At 42.6% G+C, this 21,264-nt stretch overlaps 1 protein-coding gene across 7 annotated transcripts in view; it reads right to left on the bottom strand.

The window, feature by feature from the left end:
• Positions 1-20,661, bottom strand: part of WDR49 (WD repeat domain 49) — an 86,992-nt gene extending 66,331 nt beyond the window's left edge. For 6 of the 7 annotated variants that reach the window (XM_038417633.2, XM_043492503.1, XM_038417632.2 and 3 more), the window contains exons 1-2: positions 20,472-20,661; positions 19,923-20,139 (exon numbers count right to left, since the gene is read on the bottom strand). In XM_038417633.2, the coding sequence (XP_038273561.1) occupies positions 19,923-20,081 (159 nt within the window). In that variant the 5' untranslated portion in view covers positions 20,082-20,139; positions 20,472-20,661. Of the gene's footprint in view, positions 1-19,922; positions 20,340-20,471 lie in introns of those variants that run through there. The other variant, XM_043492502.1, reaches the window with a different exon arrangement.
• Positions 20,662-21,264: the final 603 nt, after the last annotated feature.

Here is a 21,264-nt window from a genome sequence, read left to right as displayed (position 1 = left end):
GCTATTACCAGCAGGAGAGCTTATGCTTATGCTCAAATAAATTTGTACCGCTCTCCTGCTGGTAATAGCTCATCTTAAGTGATCACCCTCCTTACAGTGTGTATGGTAACACCCATTGTTTCATGTTCTCTATGTATATAAATCTCCCCACTGTATTTTCCACTGAATGCATCCGATGAAGCGAGCTGTAGCTCACGAAAGCTTATGCTCAAATAAATTTGTTAGCCTCTAAGGTGCCACAAGTACTCCTTTTCTTTTTGCGAATACAGACTAACACAGCTGAAACCAAACATAAACATGGATTTGCCACAGACCAAGTGGTAATCTTACTTGTGGTATCTAAAGGCACATTCAGTTTGTAATAATGAACTATTTTACAAAACCTGATCAAAGGAGTGTGTCCCTTCACAAGAGGGTCATGTAGATATTTTAACAATGAAATATCTGTATAACACACCAGATTGACAGCCCTGGAGTCAAAGTTCTCTAGAAGCAAGGATAAAACTTTCCTTTGTGCAGAGGACCAAACACAAGGCCCCATGCACCACTTAACCCTTGTGGCTCTCTGCACAGGGATGAATATCACCCATCATGCCCCCCCCCCCAAAAAAAAATTCTGCTGAGATTGCTAACGAAGTTGCAATGGTGTATTTTAAACTGTGGACACCTGTGACCAAAACCTCTTCTCATACGGACTATTGAATAGCTGTCAGATGGTAGTGATTTTTAGTCACTGGGCTGGATTTGACCCGGTGAACTTGGCTGGAAGGCTCTGCATCTTATTACTAATCTCCTGAGCCATTCAGTCAACTCTGCACATTTTTTCCCGAGTCCATTCATTTGCTCATGCCATCAAATTAAGTGTACTTACATTTTTTTTTAAAAAAGGCTCTGAATGCAATACCTCATGCAAGCTCACTATTGCAATTAGTTACTGAAAAAACTAGCAGATGCTGACACAGCCATTTTTATATTAAGTAACAAAGATGAAAGAAATGAAAAAAAAGTAAATTCGTAACTTTGTGGAAAATCAGATTTAATTATTTCTCCTATTTGCATCCCATTAGCATTTCTTTGTTACCTATCTTGTTTTTCCATGTCTCACATCAATGACACTCTATCCTAGAATGCAAATTATCTTGTATTGACACAGGAACTTTTATTTCACTTTTGTGTAGAAGAACAGGAATCTCCACTTTTGTGGCCTGATTTTCAAAAGTGCTGTACCGTGCCCACAGTGATGGCAGTGGGAGTTGCAGATGACCAGCACCTTTGCAATGGTGATGTGGTGAAAGGCCATCCCACAACATTTTGGCACCTGAGGCAGGGAGCTCAAATGACGCTCCCATGCTCCCTCGTTTGGGCCAAAACTTTGAGAGGTCTCAATTCTGCCTTCTTCCTGTTCTACTCCTCTCTTGGTACTGCTCTGCTACCTTCCCCAATAAAGGAGAACTAACAACTTAAAATGCCTTGTTCAAAAATGTTAAGTAACACTTAACTTTCAAACGCCTGAACAGCAAATGTAACTTTTCTTGTCTGCATAGTAAACACTGGCATTTTTATCGGTTTGAATAATCAAAGTGGTGCTTTCCGTGCCTTCTTGGTTGCAAAGATTTGAACTGCTTCCTGCTGAAGGTCAATAGTCTGGACCAGCTCATGCTCTGCTGAGGTGGTTGCAAGGCCGACCAGCTTCTCCTGTGTCATTGTGGAGCGTAGATGTGTTTTTATTAACTTCAGCTTGGAGAAGTTGCATTCTCCACTGGCAACTGTTACAGGAAGTGTTAGAAGTACGAGCAGAGCAACCAAAGCATTTGGAAAGACAGTGGTCATCTTATTTGTGCACATATATTCCAGAACAGCCTTTGGAGTTGATCCTGCTGAAATGCATCTTGAAAGGGCTTTCAGTTCATCACCTAAATCACTCGCATCAATATCGCGCATGTCATCATGTGTCAACACTGTCTCTAGTGCCCTTCATTGTTGGTGTAGGTCTTCTTCAGGTATAGTGAGGAGTTTTGGAATATCATACAACATCCCAAATATACTGCTGTGTTCCTTGAGCTGCATGAAACATTCTTCAACTGACTGTATTGCACAATCTAGCACCTGGTTAAAAAATTCCACTTTGAATTGTTGTTTGGGGTCTTTTATGGGATTATCCTGTGCCTCGTAATCAAAATGTCATCATCTTCGTGATTCTTGTATTTTTGAATGGGTGGGAAAATAGCTTCAGTGTGAAGTTCCTCTGCCAATTTCTGTGCACTCTTCAGAATGTTTTGAAATCCCTCATCTGACCGGTAAGACTGTAGGTATGACTTTGCTTTGTCCAATTGTTCCATTGCTCCAGATATATCAAGGTCAACTCCTTGGAGCCACTTGCTTACAACATTTATTTCAAACAGTATGTCATGCCACAACACTAAGCCACACAGAAATATGAAGTTATGTATATTTCTGGTGATTCCATTTCTCTCTGCCACTGTTCTCCCACAAACAGTTCCTGTCATAGCATTATCCTCCATAATGGCAACTATGGCAACATCTGTCTTCCCAGTTTGGTGTTTGATAGGCTTTATCGCCTCCACTCAACTTTCCCATCATGTGGAAATCAGTGGTTTCAGTGTCAGAGAGGATGTTCCCAGATGTTGCTTCAAAATTTGCCATCGATGAGTTTATGCAGAGAAAAATACATAGATGCTTGGAATTTCATTAAAAAATTCAGCAGCCTCACTAGAAGTTGATGCGGCATCACTGACCACCAAGTTCAATGAATGAGAACTGCATGGGACAAGGGTTTAACTCTTGGATACATGTCTGCACTCCTCTGTTCTTTCCTCTTATGTTGGCACCAATATCATAGCCCTGACCTCTGATGTCAGCTATCTCAATTCCCGTATCTTCCAGCTTTTTAAGAAACACGTTTGTCATACCAGCTCCTGTAGTATCACCAATGTCAATAAATTCTAGAAAATGCTTTCTGACAGTCACCATTGCAGGAACATTTTCACTAGGTTCTGTGGTCGTTACAAAACGCACCATTAAAGTAATTTTGTTCCGTATGGCTGATGTCAGGTGTGCAGTCCAGAACAGAGAAATATCTTGCTGACTTCAGATCTGCCACAATCTTCTCTTTGACTTTTGTTGCCAGTAACTGTATGATCTCATTTTGAATTGTTTTTCCAAGGTAGTGGTTTGTGTACATTTCTTGGGTAGTGACTCTTCTTAGATGCTCCTGGAGTACAGCATCAAACTCAGCCATCAGCTCCACAATTTTAAGGAAGTTTCCATTGTTTGACACATACAGCTGATCTGAAGTGCTGTGCTAGGTTTTGAGTAGCAAGCACTCTCACAATGGCAATGAGCCTTTTCAGAACATTTTGCCAGTAAAGAGAATCTGATGCAATCTTCTTTTGATGCTGATCATCTATGATGACCTTTAACCTTAGTCTCATCTCAAACTCTTTCCACCTATGGAATGCTCTCTGGTGATATTCTGCCTTCTCATGGCATGCCAGATTTCTAGCCAGACTTTTTCCAGTCCTTTGTTCCTGTAGAACCCAATGTGGCTGGAACATTAGACTGGAAGAGTTTGCAACAAAAACAGTTATGCAGCATTTTGGGTTTTGAGTACATAAGCCATGGCATCTCCACTTTGTTACCAATGGGGATTTCACGCCAGTAATGTGTTAGATGGAAACTTCTATTTTCATTTTCTTTGGGGAACAAGAAGTTTTTCACTTGCTGTGGCCCATGCAGTACGAGGAAGTCCCTCAGGCTACTGCTCAAGTGGGTCCACAGTCCTGGATCATCTAGACTTAAGGAACAAAACTCAGCTGCAGCTGTTTCTTGCACCTCCACCACAATCTTCTCTGATCTACACTTTTCTTCAGGAATGTGCATGGTTACGTCAATTTGAGACAGAGATATGGATGCTGCAATAGCTGCCAAGTCACCTGCACTCTGACTAACTGGAAGATCAGGCATCTCCTCACCACCCACATCCTCACTGGGGCCAGAAGGCTCACCGTGAACATTTGTGTCTATGTATCTCAGGAGAGCTCCTTCCTGCTTAGATAGAAAAGCTTCCTTTGCTTTCTTTCTTTTTCTGAATGCTGCCCCAGAGGGGCGTTTTCTTCTTTCACTCATGACTGCTGTTCTATGCCAGCTATAGTGGCTCTCAACACTCAATTGAAGGGGACAAATAAGCAGGCTGGTAGCAGGGCCTTATTGAGGGAAGATATCAGCATCTTAAGGGCCTAACCGGCTCCTGCTACTTCAGTTGACTGCCTGTTCTCCTCAAGTGGGTTCAGGGAAGCAGCAGGAAACCGGCAGCTCCCTGCGAAGCTGGTGTTAATCAGTCCAGGCTCCTGGGGGTGCTAGAGGTACATAAGAGGCTCCTCCTCCTCTCTCTCCCTGCAGCTCCTGCTGTTTTCTGTTATTCCCTCTCACCTTTTCTCCTGCCTGCCTGTTATGTCTCTTGTGCCCTCCTTCCTCCAGAACAGCACTCCACCATCTCTGTGCATCTCAAGCAGAGAGAATACAGATGCACTAGCAACAGACACAATTTTCTACACTCTGGGTCCTAGTGGTAACCCTCCCACAGTCTGGCACCTGAGGTGGCCGCCTTAGTTCACCTTATGGGTAAGGCCAGCCCTGTGTGGTGAACAGTTGTCCATCAGAAACAGGGCTGAGTCCCCCCACTCACACACACAAACACACACGTTGAGAATCTCAATGGGATACCTAACATCACTCAGATGGTTACCCTTTCAACCTGGGGAGGATTGATAGCAGCAGCTTAGAAATGAAAAGTTCTATACCCATTCCCAATCTTGCATTTCCCAGCATCATATATTTACATCTTAATGTAATATTAATACAGGAGCTAATTTAACATTTTCCCACTGTGATGTGTTCAGCATCAAGACATTGCCATGTAAATGAGACAGCCATCTCCAGGGATATGTTTTGTATTTACCCAATTTGATCTCAATTCACTGAGATGTTAAAATGTGACATGAGAGAGAGTTTGCTCCTTTTTTAGCATAAGACTCTCAGAATATCAGCCATCCCTGCAGAGAATCACATGGCTTAGAAATTTAAAGGTGCAGTACAGAGAGAGAGCTATGCACACTTTATTTAAAGAGCATTGAATATAAAGATTTTTTGAAGAAAAAAAAGGTTCATTGGAGTCTTTTATTTCAAGATTTTTCATTTTTAATAGGCACAGCTCTTAGGCCCTGATACTGCAAACTCATTTTTAAGCAAATGAATAATTACATGATCTTAAGTGTTTCCAGAATCAGAGCCTTAATCAGGATAAATTGTCTATTGAGGTGCCCCAGTGAGAAGGATTCTTTTGTATTCCCTCTATTGATATACCTTTCCTTTTATTTTCCCCATCTTTTGATTCTGTGTTTCTCTGGTCAATTTGATTCAACTACTAAATATATTTTTAATTAAAATGTACAGCAGAATCACTGCCAGCTACTGTGAACTGCTTCTCAAGTAGATTGATATGTTGTTCCAGAACAGATGCACCAGTCTATCTTACTCCACTATTTTCACCATCCACTGAACATGGTATGTTAATGAAAGATTGTAAGGAGGCAGACAGCATGTAACTAGACTGCAGGTTGATGGAAGGTTGGAAGGGTTTGTTTTTTTCCATCCCACATCAGTGGTTTCACTTGTTTATTAAAGTTTCAATTATATTATTTTCTAGATGGTTTTCTGCCTAAGAGTCTAGGATAACATAGTCTTGGAAGCATGGGTGGCGCATGAACCGCCAGCTGGGGGAGGCTAGCCCTCAGCCCCACCCCTTCCACCCAAAGCCCCGCCAGAGCTAAGGCTGAGCTTCCATCAGTTGAGCTTTCAAGATGGCAAGAGGTGGGACACCGCCTTCTCAAAGCACATACAAATGCAGAAAGTGATCCAGGATGAAATTCTCTGGGCTGAAACCAGTAAGCCTTTCATCCTGTCTGCTACTGTCACAAAGAGCTGTGTGGATTTACAGACTAGCTTGGTTCTCTCAGTGTAGAAGACCAGGGCAGGTCCAGCATGTGGAGACTCTGCTCCTCTGCATGCTTCTGCAGTTTTGGGAAGAAAATGGGTAGGAAAACAGCCTGATTACTATGAAACTGCTAGACCACCTTTGAGAGGAACATGGGGGGCGTGGAGGGGGCAGTTGAACTTTGTCCTTAAAGAACACTGTATATGGGAGGATCTGATAGAAGGGCTCTGATTTCTGAGACCCTCCTGGCTGAAGTATTCGCTACTAGGCAGCCAACCTTCCAGGAGAGAGACAACAGAGGGCACAGTGCCACTGGCTCAAAGGGAGGGCTCATGAATCTTGAGAGGACCAGGTTTTGGTCCCAAGGTGGAATAGGTTTGTGAATTTGAGGGTAAAGTCTCTCTAATCCCTTGAGAAAGCAAATGGACTTTTCATGTGAGAAGACCAACCTACCATCCATTGAAGGGTGGAAGGCTGAGATTGCTGCCAGATACACCTTGATCGATGAAATGGCTAGGCCCTGTTGTTTCAGATGGAACAGGTATTCCAACACCAACTGGAGGGGTGACCAAGTTGGTGACAGGCCACACAGAAAAAAGCTCCCATTTGGCTAGGTAAGTCACTCTAGTGGACCGTTTCCTACTACCTAGCAAGGCCTGGCAGATTTGTTCTGAACATGCCTGCTCCACCAAGTTCAACCATGGAGCTTCCATATGGTCAGGGGGACGGCCCTGAGGTTCAGGTGGAGCAAACAACCATGATCTTGCAAAGTCAGGTCCAGGAGGGGTGGGAGCAGCAGCGAGGTTGCTACTGACAGATCCAGCAGCATGCCGAACCATCATTGTCACAGCTATGTGAGGGCTATAAGAATAACCCTTGCTTTGTCCTGCTTGACTTTCAGAAGGACCTTGTGCACCAGAGGAATGGGCAGAAATACATTGAACAGGAGCTCTGTTCATGGTAGTAAGAAGGCATCTGAGAGTCTGCTGTGACAGCGTAGAAAGCAAAACTGCTGACATTTCCTGTTCTGCTTGGTTGCGAACAGGTCTACAAGGGGAAACTCCACCTTTGGAAGATGATCTGGTCACTTCTGGATGAAGGGACCACTTGTGGTGAGAAGAGAAAGACCTGATGAGGTGATCTGCCAGAGCATTCTGGGCTCCCACGAAGTGGAAAGCTTCAAGGTGGATGGAGTGTTTCACACAGAAGTCCAACAGGCAAATGGCCTCTCTGTCCATGGAGTGGAATGGACATAAGCAAGCACCTGAAGAAGAAGAATGCAACTGCAGGAAAAGACCATTTTCCTTAACTTGACTAAACAGAAGTTTCCGGAGCACAGGCTCATAGAGAACTTCAATCATCCTGACATCCGCTGAAAGAGCAATACAGCACTGTACAGACAATCCAGGAAGTTTTTGGAGAGTGTTGGGGACAACTTCGTAGTGCAAGTGCTGGAGGAACCAGCTATTGGCCATGCTGCAGCAGAATGTAGACCCTGGACTTCAGAAAAGCAGACTTTGACTCCCTCAGGGGATTGATGGGCAGGATCCGCTGCGAGGCTAATATGAGGGGGAAAGGAATCCAAGAGAGCTCGCTGTATTTTAAAGAAGCCTTATTGAGGGTGCAGGAACAAACCATCCTGATGTGCCAAAAGAATAGCAAATAAGGCAGGCAATCAGAGACCACACAAATCTTTGGTGAGCTTAAACAAAACAAAACAAAACAAAACAAAAAAAAGAAGGTTACAAGAAGTGGAAACTTGGACAGATGACCTGGGAGGAGTATAAAAAAAATTGCTCGAGCATGCAGGGAGCATGCAGAGCAATCAGGAAGGCCAAAGTACAATTTGAGTTGCAGCTAGCAAGGGATATGAAGGGCAACAAGAAGGGTTTCTACAGGTATGTTAGCAACACGAAGGTGGTCAGGGAAAGTGTGGGACCCTTACTGAGTGGGGGATGCAACCTAGTGACAGATGATGTGGAAAAAGCTGAAGCACTCAATGCTTTTTTTGCCTTGGTCTTCACAGACAAGGTCAGTTCCCAGACTGCTGCACTGGGCAGCACAGTATGGGGAGGAGGTGAGCAGCCCTCTGTGGTGAAAGAACAGGTTAAGAACTATTTAGAAAAGCTGGACATGCACAAGTCCATGGGGCTGGATCCAATGCATCCGAGGGTGCTGAGGGAGTTGGCTGATGTGATTGTAGAGCCATTGGCTATTATCTTTGAAAACTTGTGGTGATGGAGGGAGATCCCAGATGGTTGGAAAAAGGCAAATTTAGGGCCCATCTTTAAAAAAGGTAAGAAGGAGAATCTGGGGAACTATAGGTGAATAGTTTTATCTATCTGGGCAGTTGGTTGACATCAGAAGGTTCTATAGCCAAAGAAGTCGCACATCAGATTGGTTTTGCATCGATGGCATTTCAGCATCTTCAAGGCCTCTGTCTGGGTGGCAGGATGCTGTGTGACAACTAAGATAGGAATGATCAATGGAGTAGTGATGATATCTCTGTTATTCGGAGCAGAAACATGGCCATTAACATCTGAGGAGAGGAAACTAAACAGATTTTTTAAAGTTTTCTTTAAAGCAGGTGTCAAAAGTTAGTGTATTTTTTAACAGCAGTTGATTTGATTTTGTCACAGATAAGGAGATACTTGGATGATCCCAGCAAGTTGCAGTCTTGCAGCAGTTGAGAACAAGATGACTGCAAATGGTGGGGAGATCTCCAACATGCGCAAAGGTACACTTTTAAAGGTTTAGAGAGTTTAGGCTGAAGAAAGGAGAGAATGAGGCAGACTACAAATGAGATTGGAAGATGCAATTCTGAAGGATTTAAGAAGCCTAAACCCTCTGTCAGTTCAGAGCAACTGCATCTGTATCTCATCTCAGTGATCGAGCAAGGGTACCCACTCTCAGGCTTCCAGCACTCCAGCCATTGCCTTTCTTGGCTGAAGATCCACATCTCTCTCCTTTCTGATCAGGGCATTCTGAGGCTGCACAATTTCCTGCCTTCCATGTATTAATCCTAGCAGAGACAGGCTGCCCAAGCATTCAGAGATGGTTAACAGTGTGACTACCCACAGTTATAGTCACCCCACAGCTCTTTCTGTGCAAGCCTATTTTATTCTTAAGGTAAAAGCACTACATGGAAAACATTAAAAACAATAGAAGAACCTACACAAGTTTACCAGACATCACCCAACTGTTACATGTGCTCCGGCAGGAGCTGTCCATTAACATCCCACCCTAGGGCTTTGCAGTCACAAGCCCAACACAGCTTCAGTTCAGAACAAGCATACTCATAAAACGCTTAGTCCACCCTTGATACAGTTCAGGGGTCTTTGATTTGGAGTCGCCAGGAAGAGGTAATTAGTAGACAATGGGTTTTCCTCTCCAGAGAATAGCTTCAAAAGGGTGAGTCGAAGGGGCCATTTGCATATTCCTTACCCCTGGTACTTCCGAGGAAATCCACTTCCTGGTTATTCCAAAAAGTCCATTGAAGTTCCACAGATTGTATTAGCTGTCTCCTAGAGAAGGTGTATTCACACACTACCACACACCCAATTGCATTTTTAATACAGTGGACCCTAAAGATATTTAAATAAATTCAGTAAGATTTAACTTAACTCAGTAAAGTTCAGTCAGGCTATTTCAGGAAAGTGTCAGTCTGTCGCACCCTCCCATGCTGACTCTTGGCAAAGGAAGACAACTTGCAAGGGACTGTTCGAGATGAAAGTCCATTCTTCAGACCACCATGGCTACATCATAGACCTGTGAATTTGCTGCTGCTAGCTGTGTGGGGATTCCCCTGGTGCAAGCACTGTGGAAGCCGTGTATAAGGCTGCCTCTCGAGGACCCCTTCAAAAACCAGGCTGAGAGCTAGACAGGCATGCCAGGGGTGGGGATGGGGATGGGAGGGTTGTGTCCAGGTAAGGCTGCAGCACACAGCACAGAGGACATTACAGGTAGCCTTGCAGTTCATAAAACACGCTGCTGTAACTTAGTCCTCTAGGGCAGAAATATACCAGCAGCCCCAGAGCACACTCAGATCAGGAAGATTTAAAGCCACCTTAGCCTCCTCCTTCCCCTGGACTACAAGTTCTGTGCTGCGCCCTCCCCACCCCCTTACAGGCATAACACAGAATCTCACCCATCAGATGTAAAATTTTTGCAGATTTGGCCTATATCTTCTTCTCATTAGTTGCTTCACTGACTTCTTCTGACAGCACAGTCCATACAGGAACCTGTTTCAGATCTCCAGATGAAACAAGTTCTTTGTCATACTGCTAATAGCTATATAGTTAGATGACACCCCACAGTTTTTGAATGTTTCCCGTGCTGTAAATTATTTACCTTTGTGGAAGTTACCAATGATATTGATCATGTTAAAGACTTTTGTTCAGCGCTGTCAATTTAAAAGCGTAGCAGGCTCATTGGCCCTCAAAGTCTTGTCTTTATGGCACCTATAAATTCCTGCCTGTGTGCATTCCTGGGAAAGGAAGTTTTATTAATATATTTTATTGTGGCAGTGCCTACAAACCCTGACTGACATCAGGGCCATATCGTGCTGGGCATTGTACAAAATACACAGTAGGAGGCAGCCCTTGCACCAAAGAACTTTCAGCAGTGGTTCCCAAACTGTGGGTGGCAACCCCAAATGGGTTCACGCCATCAGCAGGTGGGGTTGTGGCAATCCCTAGTGTTGGGAGGATGCCATTTTGCTCCTCATCGTGTGACCTCACATGTACGATGCATGTGAGGTCACACTGTGGAGCATGCCATTTTGCTATTCAAAATAGCAGCCTCTGCGCTGTCTGGGATCTCAGGAGGGAATAATTCATTAAAATAGGGTCATGGCAGCAAAAAGCTTGGGAACCACTGCCTGACAGTCTAAAGAGAGAGAGGAAGGAAGCATTGTTCGCTCCTATTTTATGGATGGGGAACTGAGGCACACAGAGATTGTTATTTATTCAAGGTTACACGGGACTTTTATGGCAGAAAACCCAGATTTTATGAGTCCCAGCTCAGTGCCTTAACCACAAGGCTATCTATTCTTCCTCTCTGCAAGTGTTTCAGCACCTATTGATGTTAATGTTCAGAATGTGGCTAATGTGCTGGGAAACCTTAGGAACTACCAGGGACAGTCATTCTCTGGTACAAATATGTCTTTTTTTTTTTAAATAATAATCTGGGAGGGATCATTGGTGCGAACTTTATGGCACACATACCTAGAAGTATGGCAGTGTAGAGCATACATGCGCATTTAATAAAAAAGTAAATAATTCGTGTTCTTAAAGATCTGTATTAAATGCATTTTTTCTCCTAAGTATCCATCCCAGCAATCACATTTTAATATTAACATCAGTTATAAATTCTAACAGCCCACTACATCAAAAAAAATTATACTTGGCAATCTACAACTGTCATTTCCAATTGTCTCACACATGATGGTATCTGATTTGACTTCACTGAACTACTTTAAATAGGAAATAAATCCTGTGATACTACACTGATTTGCTGACACTGTCAAGAACAGAGCTTTAATTTTTCTCACAAGAAAGGAGTGTGTGTGTGTGGGGGGGGGGAGAAATGAATCACTTGTGCTAGGCATTCAGGAGGTGATCTTAGTGTTTTTATATCAAAGTATTTGCGGTTTGGCATTTTTTAAAAAATGCCGCAACAACAATGTTCCCTCTAATTTTTGACAGGCCATGTGACAGGCAAAAAATTTCTTCTGTGCAAATTGTTGTGCTTCTTTGCAAATTTTTGTGCGTGTGGTTTCGCCATGTGTGCGGGGTTTAGGATCTGTGTGTGCGTGCACACGCACACAGCTTAGAATCATAGAATATCAGGGTTGGAAGGGACCTCAGGAGGTCATCTAGTCCAACCCCCGCTCAAAGCAGGACCAATCCCCAACTAAATCATCCTAGCCAGGGCTTGGTCAAGCCTGACCTTAAAAACCTCTAAGGAAGGAGATTCCACCACCTCCCTAGGTAACACATTCCAGTGTTTCACCACCCTCCTAGTGAAAAAGTTTTTCCTAATATCCAACCTAAACCTCCTCCACTGCAACTTGAGACCATTACTCCTTGTTCTGTCATCTGCTACCACTGAGAACAGTCTAGATCCATCCTCTTTGGAACCCCTTTTCAGGTAGTTGAAAGCAGCTATCAAATCCCCCCAATCAAATCTTAGAGGGAACAGTGCACGACAATGCCCATCTTGATCTGAGTATTGCATATTGACACATGTAGGGTGGGATTTTAAAAAGTGCCTAACTCTTGCTCTACTGAAATCAATGATCTAATTGCCTTGAATAGGAGCAGAGTTATACCAACACTGGGATTTTATTCAGGGCTCTGTCATTGACTGCAATAAGACTATTCATTTAGCGACTGATCCTACTTCCAATAAAGTCAACAGCAAAATTCCCATTGACATTAGTAGTAAAGGATCTGGGGCCAATGGAGCTGGTCCACATTTTTTTCCAATATTGCAAAATTACCTTTTATTTTTCAAAAATGAAAATTTGCAAAAAATTGTCAACTCTTCCAAAATATTTTGTTTTGCTCAACCTTTTTAATGCACATTTTATTAAAAACATCATCAGAACCATTATTGCAATGGTTGACATTTTTCATTTATCAAAACCATTTCGTTAATTTCCATAATGGTTTTAATTAATTAAACAATGATTAAAATGTTTCACAAAACATTCAGAAAAATAAAATCTGGGTCCTGTTTGATCCCTGGAAAGCATAAACAACTTTGAAATATTTGTTCCCAAAAATAGGGGGGCAAGGAGGGGGGCAGGGAGGGGAGCATGTTTAGCAGTTCTACTAGTTGAGTGAGGTATTACTCAGTGTGAGCAAGGGTATTAGAATATTACTATAAGACATGAACATGGGAGAAATGTACCCAAGTGGTCTAGGTATGGAACTCTGAGTCTGGAAACCTGTGTTCTTAAACTAACATGGCCAATCAAACTGGGTGCTCTTTTACTAAGAGGAAGCACTGACACTCAGTTTTACAGTATTTGTAAGGTACATTTTTTAAATATTTTGGTTAATTATCGCATTTAAAACAATGTTCCAACTTTCTCATTTCCTGGGCCTATTAATGGTAAAGTTTTTTTGGGGGGTGGTGGTCCTACTTTACATCGTTAAATGGGTTAACTTGTATGATTAAACTGGAAGCCTGAACTGAACGGGGATATGAAAGACAGTGAAAGGTTTCTAGGCATGTCATCTATGACAGATGTAAATAGCATGGGGTTTCCAAACTCCATTCTAACAGCTCAAGATACGTATATAACCAAAGTCATCGTCCTTTTGCTACTATTACTGTTTCATTCAATAAAAGACATTGGGTTTCCCTATTGAGAAATTCTGAGACTTGTACAGACTTTTGCTGTGGGCAAAGGAGTCACTTCAACAATGTGGCAATATTTTACAGTTGATACCAAAAATCATTTTAAGTTCCATCTGCATTAAACTATAATGCCAAGCCCATCAAAAGGGCACTTAGCAAGTAGAGGTCTTCCTATCCGCATTCCAGGTAGTACCATCAGAGTCTACTGTTTTTATATATATTATATTTTTATAATATACACAACAGTTAGAAGAACATTATTAGGGTTGCAAAGTCAAGCATTCAAAAATTATGAAAAGTCAGAGTTAAGGTTGTCTGTACATGGGAAATTTCAGCTTCAACTGTTGAAGTCTGACAAAGTTATGAGCAACTGAAAACAAGGTCTTCTAATGGAAAGTATCTTGCAGTCTTAACTATTGGTGAATCTACGAGCACCACCTATGTGTGTACATACTGGAATATGAATCAGAATCCTGGGGTCTCATCCTGTTTCCACTGAAGTCAGTAGCAATATTCCAATTGATTTTAGTGGAGACTAAAGTGGGTAAAGGGGGCTGCAGCTGAGCCCTGCCGCCCTGGGTCAGGGGAGAAAGAGCCACAGCCCAAGCCCTGCAGCCCTGGGTGGGGGTGGAGCTTGGGCTTCAGCCCTGGGTCCCAGCAAGTCTAATGGGGTTGCGACTCACTTTGGGGTCCCGACCCACAGTTTGAGAACTGCTGACCTAAAGAGTCAAACAAGAGACTATTTTGGGGGATTCAGATGGGAGGAGAATATAAATGTAAAGGCTAATGTGTTTATATTCATTTTTATGTAATTGTTTCCTGCAAGTTATTTTGATGAATATGTGTATTAATAATTTAGTGAATGCATTTGAGAGTATAATTTATCAAAGCAAAATTTAATTTGGTTGAAATTTGCTTCCATATCACTCACAAGACTCTCTGAAAGTTCTAAAGCATGTTTTTAGATGGATATAAAATTACACAATTAGACTTACTAAAGGCAACTCAGCAAATTGTAACCCTCCTCAAATTGCGCTCCAGAAATGTGATTCAAAGTGACAGATAGTTTGGAGATAAATAGAAACAATGGCTGGTTGCAGTTGGACCATACCCATAATAAAGTCCATGTATCTCAAGCATGTTAAGTGATGCACCATTCCATTTGTTTCCCAAATTAGGCTCAAAGGACAGTGACTGATAGTCTGGAGAGAAATAGAAATTGCAGTTCTTAGGCTGAATACACACAGTGACTGCAGCTATGAAAATAAATGGCAGTTTTCAGGTGTTTGTTGCACAAAAAGAACTCCATCCATTTTAAGCAGTCTGAAAGGCCACAAAAGCAGAGCAACTGGAAACAAATATGAAGCCTGCACTAAAAATTATACCCCTGAGGTAAAGCTATTGCATAGCACAGCACGGCTACAGACAGGAAGGGGATCCAAATGCAGTCCAGTCCATCTGCCCTGAATACTAAGACCCAAAGGCCACAAATGTTTTTTGCCTTAAAAGCAAAAACTACGCTCAGAAGCAACTTTTTATCATGTGAAGCTAACACAAATGATTATGACAGGTTTCAGAGTAGCAGCCGTGTTAGTCTGTATTCGCAAAAAGAAAAGAAGTACTTGTGGCACCTTAGAGACTAACAAATTTATTAGAGCATAAGCTTTCGTGAGCTACAGTTCACTTCATCAGATGCATTTGGTGGAAAAAACTTTTTTCCACCAAATGCATCCGATGAAGTGAGCTGTAGCTCACGAAAGCTTATGCTCTAATAAATTTGTTAGTCTCTAAGGTGCCACAAGTACTCCTTTTCTTTTTACAAATGATTGTGTTGCAATCACTAAATAAAGGCTCTCTGATCTGTCAAGTTGTTTGTACTTCATCCTTGTCTGTCTCTTGTCTCCTTGTCTTGCATTTTGTACGTGCAATGTATATTCTGGATTGGGGGGAAATGGTATTTAAAGTTTATTTAAAGTGGTATCTTCTTGTGTGTGTTAATACTGGTAATTGGCAAATGAAGAGCAATAGCAAACAAGTTATTTTAATCCCTGTAAAGCAATCACTGAGCATGTCCTGCTGGGCTCAATGTCCTTGCAGATGAAGCACTAGAGTGAGGTCAGCCGTAATACTTGACATCTCAATAAGCGAGGATGGGTCAAATAGAGCTTTTGAGATCTAACTATTCCATTGCATCAGGAAGGTGGTTTAATTTAGGTCTAATGAAGTACGTGATTACAATAGCTTCCTTTGCCTCAGCTGTACCTTCCCTGGGTGTTACTCTGCTAATGCCTGCTACTTCCGTATTTATCATACTGTATCTTGGCAGGAAATTACAGCAGTGTTGCTTGCATGTTCATGAGAAGCACCTCCACACAGAAGAGCAGTCAACAGGTTGATCCTCAGCTTCATCTTCAGGTTGTATTATTGCTTGTATTTCATAAAATAAAGTTCTGCTGTGCCAAAATCTACAATCTAATGAAGTGAGCAAAACATATTTCCTCTTTGAAAAGTCTAATTCAGGTACCTGTGGGTCCTGGTCTCCCATGTTTAAGAAGGATGAATTCAAACTGGAACAGGTAAAGAAAAGGGCTTCTAGGATGATCCGAGGAATGGAAAACCTGTCTTATGAAAGGAGACTCAAAGAGCTTGGCTTGTTTAGCCTAACCAAAAGAAGGCTGAGAGTAGATATGATTGCTCTCTATAAATACATCAGAGGGATAAATACCATGGAGGGAGAAGAATTATTTAAGCTCAGTACCAATGTGGACACAAGAACAAATGGATATACACCGGCCATCAGGAAGTTTAGACTTGAAATTAGACAAAGGTTTCTAACCATCAGAGGAGTGAAGTTCTGGAACAGCCTTCCAAGGGAAGCAGATGGGGCAAAAGACATATCTGGCTTCAAGACTAAGCTTGATAAGTTTATGGAGGAGATGATATGATGGGATTGCCTAATTTTGGCAATTAATTGATCTTCAAGTATTAGCAGTAGATATGCCCAATGGTCTGTGATGGGATGTTAGATGGGGTGGGATCTGAGTTACTACAGAGAATTCCTTCCTGTGTGTCTGGCTGGCGAGTCTTGCCCACATGCTTAGAGTTTAGCTGATCACCATATTTAGGGTCGGGAAGGCATTTTCCTGCAGGGCAGATTGGCAGACACCATGGGGGTTTTTTGCCTTCCTCTGCAGTGTGGGGCACGGGTCACTTGCGGGAGGATTCTCTGCACCTTGAAGTCTTTAAACCAGGATTTGAGGACATCAATAACTCAGGCACAGGTTAGGGGTCTGTTACAGGAGTTGGTGGGTGAGATTCTGTGCAGGAGGTCAGACTAGACATTCATAATGGTCCCTTCTGACCTTAAAATCTATGATTCCATGATTCTTAGTTAGATATTGAGGAAACATTTCTGTGCAACTGAATTGGGCTCTGGGGCAGTTTACCTAAAAACATTCATTACTCACAGCAGTATATAAACTGTAAGTAAGACTCAGTTAATATTTTTTTTCTTCAGTGCTTAGGTTTCACAGAGGCCTATTCAAGTAGGTTTAGAACATTTGGCTATCAGGCCTGAATCTCCCCTCATTTAAACCAGTTTCACACTGGTTTATCCCTGCCAACTTCACCAGAGTTACTCCGGATATATCCCACTGTAAGTGAAAAGAGAATTGTATTGTACCGAAAAAAAAAAGAAAGAAAGAAAAGAAAGGGTATTTTCCCTTTTGCAGTGTCATAGGCCTCTCTTCTCTGGGCTACTTTGTCACGTTATCTATCTAAGCACTTTATCCCCCACTCCACCCCTCATAATTATAGTATCTGAGTACCTTAATGAATTTAGCCTCTCAGGACCAAGAATAAATCCCAGATTTTCAAAATCCCAATCCAGTGCTTTAAGGCACAAGTCCACCTTTCCTAATTCTGTGTCTGCTTCATGGATGCAGCCCATGTTTTACATAAGGACTTGTCTACTTGATGCAGTGAAGCACTCTACAGGGATGTGATTTGTAGAGTGCTCTAACTGGCCCATGTAGACCTTGCTGGCACACACTAAAAGCTACTGAAAAGAGCATGCCAGCAGGGTCTACAAGAGGCAGTTAGAGAGCTCTACAAATCACACCCCTGTAGAGCACTTTCCCGCACTGTGTTGACAAGCCCTAAGACTCTGCTTTATGAATGCAGCTCCTATGGAGATTATTGATGGCAACTGCTAATAGGGCTGCCCTCCCGAGAGAACATATTTACCATCAAGAAAAGCTATTCTCTCTGAGGACAGGAAAACACTGAATCTGAGTTGGAACTCTGAACAACTCTATTTTTCCCCCACATCAACCTTTTTGGTCCCTCTACACTCAACCTCCTAAATCCCTGTGTCTTTGTCATAATTTTGCATCTGACCATTTACTGGGATGCCCTTATATGCATGTCAGAGCCCCTTCTTAATCAGCTGTGTGACTTGGACAGGAGCTCAAGACAGATACCTTGTATACCAGTGAAGAGTGCTGTCTTGCTGTCTCAAGGCAACTGGGCCACTGCAAATGTCATTATTTTTCAAGGAAATGTTTTGCCCACTGCACTCCAACAACAGATGTCATGATTAGAGATAGACTGAAAAGGAAGTGGGTCAGATTCTGATTTAATTTACACAGACATAATCTGGAAAAACTGTAAATCCTGAGACCACTGTAGTCAGTGGAGATACTCCAAATTTACACAGGTGTAACTGACATCAGAATTTGCCCCCAGCCTATAGGTCTCAGATTTAGGAGCAAATCAAGACTCGAATGAAATGACTCCCAAAATCACAAGATGTTTTTGTGACATTTTAGCTCCAAGTGGACAGAAATCTCATGAGACCGGGTATTTTCATATTCTTCCACCATTTACTCATGGTATTTTGGCTGCATCTCAGCCAGACAACAGGCCCCTTCTTCTCCTAGATCCAACACAGCACCAAAACAGATGGGGTGGGTTCTAATCCAGGAATTTAAATCTGAGCCACATAATCTGCCTGAAACTGGAAGAGGTTCAAAATCATCAAAGTTTCTGATTTTGGCTCATCTCTAATTGTGGTCAGTATTTGCCTGAGTCATGGCTGCACAGATAAGCAGCATGGCTTCCTGAAGAGTAGTGCTAGGTGAATGGCCCCTTGTTTGCCTAAAGCTAGGGTTGTATTGTGTCATGTTGAATACGTATGGAAGTTTTATTTAAAGCCGGTCCTGGGAAAGAAAAGATAAACATTTCTTTGATTGCCTCACTTTTAGGCAGTGAAATTATTGGGAATGTTGCCTCTTCCCCTTCCCAGATAGCAACCTATTATTCCTGATTACTGTTTTTTTATTTTATTTTTTACACTTGACTAGTATTTCTAATCATAGAATCACAGGACTGAAAGTGACCTCGAGAGGTCATCTAGTCCAGTCCCCTGCACTCATGGCAGGACTAAGTATTATCTAGACCAGGAGCGGGCAAACTTTTGGGCCTAAGGGCCACATCAGGTTTCCAAAATTGTATGGAGGGCCAGTTAGGGGAGGCTGTGCCTCCCCAAACAGCCAGGGGTGGCCCATCCCCCACCCCCTATCCAACCGCCCCTGTTTCTCGCCCCCTGACAGCCCCCCTGGGACTCCTGCCCATCCAACACCACCCGTTCCCTGTCCCCTGACCACCCCCAGACTCCTCACCCCTGACTGCCCCCTACTGCCCCATCCAACCCCTCCTCTCATTCCTGACTTCCCCCTGAAACCCCTGCCCCATCCAACCATCGCTTCTTCCTGTCCCGACTGCCTCCAGATCCCCCACCCCCAACTGTCCCCGCCGCCCCATCCAACCCCCCCATTCCTGACTGCCCCCCGGGACCCCTACCCCATCCAACCTCCCTGTTCCCTGCCCTCTGACTGCCCCGACCCCTATCCACACCCCAACCACTCACCACCCCCTCGAACTCCCCTGCCCTCTATCCAACCCCCTGCCCCCTCTCCGCACTGCCTGGAGCATCGGTGGCTGGCAGCTCTACAGCCACACCTCCCAGAGCACCGGGTCAGGCCATGGCTCTGCAACTGCGGCGTGCTGAGGCTGCAGGGGAGGGGGGAACAGCAGGGGAGGGGCCGGGACTAGCCTCCCCAGCCAGGAGCTCAGGGGCAGAGTAGGAGGGTCCCGCTGGCTGGATGTGGCCTACGGGCAGTAGTTTGCCCAACTCTGATCTAGACCTTTCCTGACAGGTGTTTGTCTAACCTGCTGTTAAAAATCTCCCTACGCAATTTTATCCAGTGTTTAAGCACCCTTACAGTTAGGAAGCTTTTCCTAATGTCCAACCTAAACCTTCCTTGCTGCAATTTAAGCCCATTGCTTCTTGTCCTAATCTTGGATTCACATCAACTAACAGAATTTTGTCTGTTTCTACATCCTATATTTCCTTATTCAGACAGACATGCTTTTCTTGATACCATATGACAATATAAACAATTGAAAATGCTTTCTATATTTCCTTGATAAGCAATTCAAAATCCTTTCAATTAATATTTTAATTAGGAAATTCACTTACCATAAAAATCTCCTGCATTTTCATAAAATCATAAATACTTAGTCTGTTTTCAAGTTGTTCCACAACATTTTTCATTGCTGCAGTGTCTTCTGTTCTGTCTGAGGTCAGACACCCAGCACTGGGCTGGAAGTCGTTAAGTGAAAGATTTGTGTAGCTCATGCTTGATTCACTTTAACATCTTCCGGCACATAGGGGAGTACTTGACTCAATATTTGTCCTTTAAGAAGAAGAATTTTATTTTATTTAATATTTTAAAAAAGAATTTTTTTGTAGAAATCCAATAGCTCAAATTCTGAGACAACGTACATCAAGATGGAAAAGATCAATTTAAATAAAGCAATAAAAACATTTTTAACTCGACTTTTAATTTTATTTCATAACATACGAGACCATTAAAGATACTCTCCAACATTCTATTTGTAAAAGGTACGGTCTACCTGGCTTCCTTGGATTATAACCAACTAATACTGAAAGCAAGTGTACAAACATTTCTATTTGATATCTGAATATGCTTTATAAAGTCATCTATTGAAAATCCATTTTACTTACCTTCTCGTTAATATTGTGATATTTAATGTTGTGATTATAAGTGATTATAATTCCATTATTTTTGAAGAAAACTTTGGTAAGCTCTACAACTTTTTTTTACTCTCGAATAAAGAGTTTAAACTAAAGGAATGTGCAGAGTCCTTTGCTTTCCTTATTCTTGTTGCTTACAAATGTTTCCTGGCAACGTATACAAAGCTAGCTAAGCTCCCCTCCCTTCTCTCCTCTGGTTATTGGTCAAAATGGAGGTGTTTGCGTAAGAGGGCTATTTGCAAGCATGACTAGAAGTATAGTATAGCTATAAAGGAATGGCAATGGCACCATATAATCAAATACACTACAAAGCCCTCCTGTAAAAGTGAGCTTTTTTACATACTACAAAATAAAATTTGTTTTAAATGAACCAGCTTTTACATCACAGTATAAAGCAAATTTGGAGTCCCACCTTGCTAATCCTCATTGGGCCCACTGCCAGGCACAATCTTATTGATTTCAGTGAAGTTTCACCAGGTAATAAATGATGAAACTTTGCAAAAAGAGTGGGTAAGATTTGACTTTTTATCCTATGTTTGGGTTTAGATCATAATTATATTACGGTAGTACTCGGAGACCCATATCAGGATGGGATGCCTATATGCAAGGTGCTGTATAAGCACAAAGGTAGACCAGGTTCCCCTGCCCTAAAGAGTGTGCAGCCTATGGGTATGTCTAGGCTGCAAGCCCCCTCTTAGTCCTTCCCCCTGCCAAAGAAAAGATGCAGCAAGTCTCAGAACCCAGGTCAGGGTTTTAGAGCCCA

The sequence above is a fragment of the Dermochelys coriacea genome, chromosome 9 (assembly GCF_009764565.3).
Source record: "Dermochelys coriacea isolate rDerCor1 chromosome 9, rDerCor1.pri.v4, whole genome shotgun sequence".
Classification (NCBI taxonomy): Eukaryota; Metazoa; Chordata; order Testudines; family Dermochelyidae; genus Dermochelys; species Dermochelys coriacea.
This window is presented reverse-complemented; position numbering and strand designations above follow the sequence as displayed.